General features: G+C 32.0%; 1 protein-coding gene across 1 annotated transcript; it reads left to right on the top strand.

Moving 5' to 3' along the window:
* Nucleotides 1-6,009: 6,009 nt before the first annotated feature.
* LOC135609068 (germin-like protein 3-8) lies at nt 6,010-6,906 on the top strand. The gene has a single exon (XM_065102156.1). It carries the CDS (start codon nt 6,056-6,058, stop codon nt 6,716-6,718), a length of 663 nt encoding a protein of 220 aa, XP_064958228.1. The 5' UTR covers nt 6,010-6,055; the 3' UTR covers nt 6,719-6,906.
* The last annotated feature ends 894 nt before the right edge of the window (nt 6,907-7,800 follow it).

Here is a 7,800-nt window from a genome sequence, read left to right as displayed (position 1 = left end):
TAGTGACGAATCTATTTATATTTTGAATCTCTTGAATTATGAAAATGATTTTGATGATTATGAATTTGAATGAATTTTATCTATATCATGATTTTGATTTCTCAAAATTATAACTTGGGATTTTTCTTATATTAATCAAGATCTCTCATTTGATCTCTTATGTCTCTTTTTGCAACAACAAAATTGTTTTGTTGTTGATTCTTTTGACTACAACTTGATATCTATCTAAATTTGCTAAAGAAAAAAACTACATTTGCTACATTTACTAAAGAGAAAAATTATCTAAATTGCTTTTTTGACTACAACTTGAAAGTTTTCTATGGATCAAGATTTTTTCTTTCGCTAAAGAAGAGATTCATCCAACTTTCGCTAAAGAAGAGATTCATCCAAATGAATCTTAATTCTTTCACTTGATATCTATAAACTGAGATTTATTATGAATCGAGATTTTTTTTAATTGTCCTCTTATGATTCCTCTTGGTATTTTCTTAAGAGGATATTTTCTATATGAATCTTGAGAATTCTTATGTATGAATTGAGATCATTTATTATTTATTCTCTTACAATTCTTTTTTTGTTTACTAAAGAGAATATCTTTTTCAAAATTCATGACTTAAAATTTCTTTTGAAGATCTTTTACTATTTGATCTCCTAAGATTTTCTTTTGATTATTTAAGAGGAGATTTATCAAAATAAAATATATCTTTTAGTATTCACATGATCTCATCTTACATGATATGATTTTTCTTTGTATAATTCCTTGTATTCATGAAGTATATCTCATCACCAAATTTTTTTTTGATATCTTCCATGTGATGACTTGAATATTTATACCTTTGTGTTATTCTCCTCTTTTTGCCTGTGATAAAAGGGGAGAAATAATTGCTAGCGTACACATCTCAAGAAAAGCTAGCTTGGATAAATTGGTGTAAAACTTACTTGACATGCTTTCAAACACTTGCATTGTTGAATGATTCTCCTTTTTGCCTATGACAAAGTGGGAGAAAATAAATGATGAATGTTTGGTACTAAAAATCATGAAGTGATAAATGCTTAAAAATATTAATTTAATGTTTGGTATCATGAATGCTTTAGTAGGAGAAATGATGAATGTTTGGTATTATGATCAAAATATTGATTTAATACATAAAATATAAATGCTTAAAAATTTTAATGTTTTAGCATCATGAATGTTATACCAAAAATGATGTATCATGAATGTTTGAGTTTTATGTATGATATGCTCATAGTGATGATTGATTTATTTTTGGTATTACGCATGATGTAAAGATGAAATATAAGGTTTTGAAATTGTGCATGTTTTAATTTGAAACTATAATGATGCACAAATATATTGAATTAAAAATGATACTTTATCTTTGTCATGATTTGGAAATTGATGTAAAAGGAAAAAAATTACAACATTGTATTCTTCCTTGCTATTTGACAGTGACAAAGGGGAAGTAAAATTTGTTCACTTGCATGTTCTAAAACGATGTAAAACTTGCTAAATTTGCTAGCTTACAAATTACAATAAAAAAAAAACTTGCTAGGAAGCAAAATTGCTAGCTTGCACTTCTCAAAAGAGAAGAAAGAACTTGTTATCTTGAACATCACTGAGAATTGCTAGCTTGTAATCATGATAAGCAAAAGTACTACTTTACCTATCTTAAGAAGCAAAACTATAAACTTGTAAAATTTACAATCTTGTAAATCTTTAAAATTAATGATGATTTGGTGATTATGCCTGTTGTATAGTGATGAAAAATTTGCTAACTTATATATATTGTAAAACTTACATATCTCAAAAACTAACTAGATGCACTTCTCCTTTTTATTGATGACAAAAGGGGAGAAGTATGATGATGATATTAAAATCTTATACATGATTTGTTAGGATCGAGTTGGCACTAGAATTAGTGCAGCGGATAAAATTATGTCGGTTCAAAAATCTTTCATTCGATTAAAACTGATTTTGGAAAAGATGTTAACTTGAAACACATTTGTAAGAGTATGCAGTTAAAGTAATGAGGAATTATGGTAATTTACAATAAATATAAATAGCAAAGCAGAAATGCAAACCAAATTTTATAATTGTTTGGTCGTCGTGACCTACATCCACTCCTGATTCCTCTTCCGTCGAGGCCATCGGCATCTACTAACGATCTTCCTTCAATGGGCGAAGATCAACTATCATTTTACACCCTTCTTCTCTTCTTCAAAGGTTTAGGAGACAACCTTTTACAAGCACTCACTCCTTCCTAAATAGAATTCTAAACTTTAGGACTAGAGGAGGGGATTTCTCAAGTGATTGCTATAGCGTTTTATCACTTTTAAGTTCTCTGTGCTTATGTATGTTAACCAGGGATGAGGGGGGTATTTATAGGCCTCAAGTGGATTCAAACTTAGAGCCTAAAAGAGCCTCATCCTTGGTTTTTGGGGTACTAGCGGTACCACTACCTGCAAAACTAACACTAGACGGTACCACCACCCAATCTGGCGGTACCACCGCTTGACAGTCTCTCAAAGACTGTGTCTAGGCAATACCACCACCCAAACTGACGGTACCACTGCCTGACATAGCATCGGAGATTGTGCCACGATAGTTTCACCTATTAGATCATTATTTGGGCCTTTTACTTAGCCTAACACTACCTAAACTTAGGCCCAATTAGTCCCTAATTGTGTTGGCTCAATTTTAACCCAATTACACCTAAAACCTACTTCGATCTAGACAATTATTACAAAACAAATCAAATATTGTCCAGTTTGTTATTGATTCATCGACGTCTCATTCGATTCTTTAGCGCATCGTCCTCTCTTGCGCCTATTGCCTAATCGGCTAGTTGATCTCTGCAATTTTAATTTCCTTAGTGTAATTTTTACTCTTCTTAGCCCAAAGCCTTCTGTCAATATGTCGACCGATCCTCCGACTCGATATTCAATCTTCTGACATGTTCCATTCCGGCCCAACATGATTCTTCCTGCATTTAATTATCTCTCCCTGATCGAAGCTTCCTGCGTCACTTAAACACACACTAGATAACAAACACATCAATTAATTTCATCATCAAAATATGAGATTCAACAATCTCCCCCTTTTTTATGATGATAACCATTTGATGACGGAGTTTAAACTAAATTTCCCCTATCAATATGCCATATTGATACAACCTTGAATTCAAGTTGAATTCAAGTCAAAGCAAATTTAATCATTAATATTTGATCATTGCATGCTTCATGAATATTGAAAGAACCAATCATAATATTGCATACAACATAATAAATATTTCAAATCATCATGACATTAAAAATATCAAAGTATATTACATCCTACCATGTATGATTCTCATATCATCATATCTTCTCTCCCTTTGTCATCAACAAAAAGGAGAAGTACAACTATCAAGTTTTAGAGACATGAATGCTTAGCTATTTAGCAAAATTTTCATCACTTTAGAACATTCAAGCTAGTGAGTTTCTCTTCTTTTTGCAATAGGAAAGTTTCTAAATTTTGTATCTTGAGCTAGTAATTTTTGAAATGTACAAGATAGTATGCTTTTGTATCTTTTTGAAATGTGTAGCTGAGCAACATTGTTACTCTTGAGATTTGCAAAATAGCACTTCTTACTTCTCTTTTGATATGAGCAAGCTAGCAAGTTTTGCTCTCTTTACGATATGCAAACTAATAAGTTTTAGCTTCTTCTTGCATATATCATCATGTAAGCTAGCATATTTTATTGCCCCCTTTGTCATTGTAAAAAAAGGAAAGAATACAATTTTGTAATTCTTTTTTCCTTTACAATAATTTTCAAAACATGACAAAGATAAACAAAAAATTTACATCAATATTCCAATCATTATTTCAATCATCAAAAATAAAAGATCAAGTCATGATTTTTGACATCTCTTCTTTTGTATATAGAAGGAATGATAGGGATACAATCTTGATTCAAAAAGAAGATTCAAGTCTAAAAATCGAGAAATCAAGATCATAATCCGAAAAATGTATAAGAAGAATTTATACATTTGAGAGATCTAACATTTCTAAGTTTATCATTCAAGATAACAAATTTAGTTATCTTGATATGCTAGCTATTTTTTTCCCCCTTTTGTCATTGTAAACAAGAAAGAAGAAGGGAAGAACATAATGGTGTAAATGTTCAAGTCATCATAAAAAAAAATAATTTGGTGATGAGATATACAATTTATGAATACAAAGGAATATCAATAATAAATCATGACATGAAATATATTAATATCAAATTATGAACCACAAGACATGATTTATTTCAACAAATCTCTTCTTTTATAAATAGAAAAAAGAAACATAGGAGATTAAATGATATAATATCTTGATTCATGCATAAGAAATCTCAAGTTATAAATCTCAAAAAATCAAGATAAAGCTCAATCAAATTCAAATCATCAAATTAAAATAATTTTCAAGAGATTCATAAAAAAGACATAGATAGATTCATTAATCTCTCCTTTTTTTCATTAATGATTCAATTATATTATGAGATATACAAATCATAATTACAAAGAAGTCATATAAAAATCATGACATGAAGGATGTTAATATGAAAAATTAATTCGTGAATGATTTATCTTGACAAATCTCTTTTTTAGTAAATAACGACTAAAATCATAGGAGATCAAATAAGATATCCTGATTCAAATAAATATCAAATTATTAATGTCAAGAATCTAGATTCATTTAGATAAATCTTCTCTTAGACAAGTAAATCATACGTGAATCAAGAAAAAATATTTTATATAAAATACATCTCAAGTCACAACATCGATAAATGATTCGATTGGATAGATAATCCCATTATTAAAATGAATCATACGAAAAGGAATCCAAAATCATCATCAAAATCACTTTTCAAAAAATTCAATGAAAGCAACGTAGATAAATTCCTATAAGATTAAAGATAGCTCAAGTTCTTTTAGTTCTAAATTTTGTGATTGATTTCACGTTCAAGGCTTTCATACAAAGGTCATACTTCATTATTTATAATCGAAAAGCAATACAAAAATCATATAAATCATCAAGCTCAATAAACTATAAATTATCCAAAAATCATCATTACTTTAAATCACCATGCATACTTATTGGTCTCATTATATTTTATTTTTCTATAGATATATTGAATCATGTTAATCTTACATTGATATTCTGATATATTTTTTAATTATGGATCTGTATAATTATTTTTAATTTTGAAAGTGTATAGAACATCTTCCTCTCCAACATTTCTTTCATGGCTTTGACTATATAAGAACCTCCTTCAAAATCTCTTATAAATATTGATTTCGAAACAAGTTTTCATCTTTATGCTGCATATCAAATAATGATCTTCTTAAATCGAGACAGGCAACAAAGATCATATGGTGATGCCTATGCTTCTACTTAACATCACTAATAAAAAATATCATGTATATCACAAAATTAAAATAAAAAAAAGACAGAGAAAGTCAAACATAATAAAAAGAACTCAAAATATTTTAATAAAACAAACCTGATTAGAATCCCTTGCTGCTATTATACATATCAGACTTGGGGTGTACACAAGTCCTGTCCTTAATAGGATAGGACTTATCATAATCGTTTTCAGATTAAGACTCCTAGTTTAATTGCACTGGAGAACTGATAATACTATGAACATTGTATACTATATTACATATAAACGCGTGATGGTATACAATCAACAGAGGAAATAATATAGTAAAGTTACACCCCAACAACAAGGAAAGATAGCTATGACTTGGTTGATAGTAGCAATATACGCATTAGATTAAGCTTCTTGTTCAGCCTTGAAAGTCCATTATTGAGACCCATTCCTTATTCTATGCAATGAATCAATCATATGACTATTCCATTAACCTTATCAATATGACTGATTATTCTGTCGATTTCAGAAGAGGTTGGTTGCGACAAGCAAGCTAAAAGTTACAATGACTCCTTCAAATCTATTCTTACTATATATACAAACCATACATGCATCACCCTCCTCTCATCACCATCAACATAAACCACCATCTGAGAATGGAGTTGCGGTGTGCTGCACAGTCCTTTGTCCTCTTCCTCTCCTTCACCCTCCTCCTTGCATCGACCCGCGCCGACCCTCACCCTCTGCAGGACTTCTGCGTCGCCGACTTCGGAGCTACTGGCGTGGTCGTCAATGGGTTCCCGTGCAAGCCTGCCTCCAACGTCACGTCCGACGACTTCTTCTTCGCCGGGCTGTCCAACGAGGGCAACACCAGCAACATCTTCGGTTCCAGCGTGACCCCTGCGAACGTCCTCAGCTTCGCGGGACTCAACACCCTCGGCGTCTCCATGAACCGTGTCGATGTCGCCCCCGGCGGCGTCAACCCGCCCCACAGCCACCCGAGAGCCACCGAGCTCATCATCCTCCTCCAGGGTCGACTGCTGGTGGGGTTCGTCAGCACCAACAACCAGTTCTTCTCCAAGGTCTTGAATCCCGGCGAGATGTTCGTGGTGCCCAAGGGCCTCATTCACTTCCAATACAACGTCGGAACGAAGAAGGCGCTCGCCATCACCACCTTCGACAGCCAGCTCCCGGGGGTGGTGATCGCCTCCACTACCCTGTTCGGATCGACGCCGGCGATTCCCGACGATGTGCTGGCCAAAGCTTTTCAGGTGGATCAGAAGGTTGTCACCGCCATAAAGTCCAAGTTTGCGAACTAAGATACCATATATATGTGTTTGACTTGTAGTATTTACATACGTTGAATAACGTTGACTTGTTGGACTAGTCCCATATTGGTGCCAAACAAGTGTTACATGTAGTTAGTTCTCTCTCTTCCTCCTTGTTTGGAGCATCTTCTTGTTCATCTCTCGAAAAGCAATAAAACATGAATGTTTCATTTCTCTAAGAATACTGCCAATGTTCCATTTATATGATTCTTAGAGTTCACTATTCCGTGTTACAATTACAAAGTCTATTTCGCAATGAGTTTAAGCAAATACGGAATAGGGAATGAGAATAAGAACGGCAACCATTATTTCCAATTTGATGTTGGAACAGGATATTCTCATTTTTCTTCCCCATTTTAGCGCAAACTATCCTTTCCATTCCCGTGTTTGAATATTAACGTAAATTTTATAATTAAGTAAAATTTTGGTGTAAAAATCTTAATTAAGATTTGTCTTTGTCATATACCCTCGATAAATATATAAGTAATGAAATCCTTTGGATACAGAGTTTTTAGTTTATTTATTCTTTCTTCTCTATAAAATTCAATTATCTCTATAATTATTGATGTCCACCATCTATCTGTAAAATTTTTAGCTTTGTATCAGAACGGGTTGGATCTTATTGGTTTGAACCTTAAAGTCAAATTAGTTTTTAAAAGGAAAATAAGAGAACCAAGAAACTAATAGAGAGAGAAATAAGTGAAAGATCCTATTAGATAGGCTTAACCTAGATTTTGGACTTAGTAGTTCCTGTTCCAAAATCCGTAATTTTTGTTCTATGAAATATGAAACCGAAACTCAATCGATTCCCGATTCCATTCCAAAACTAGCTTTTGTCAAATATTTTTAAATATTATGAATATTTTAATTACTTTTTTTAATATTGTATGATTTTTTTTTTTTTTTTTGTCATTGCTTACTTAGTTTTACATACATAATGACATAAATTAAGCAATACCTTAAGTCAATTCCTAATGGACATTTCGATTGCTTCTATGATTGATGTGTCAAACAAATTTTCATTATTAAATGATCTGTTGGGCTCTATATCCAATCATTAACATATATTCTAA

This window comes from Musa acuminata, chromosome BXJ2-4 (genome assembly GCF_036884655.1).
Source record: "Musa acuminata AAA Group cultivar baxijiao chromosome BXJ2-4, Cavendish_Baxijiao_AAA, whole genome shotgun sequence".
Classification (NCBI taxonomy): Eukaryota; Viridiplantae; Streptophyta; class Magnoliopsida; order Zingiberales; family Musaceae; genus Musa; species Musa acuminata.
This window is presented reverse-complemented; position numbering and strand designations above follow the sequence as displayed.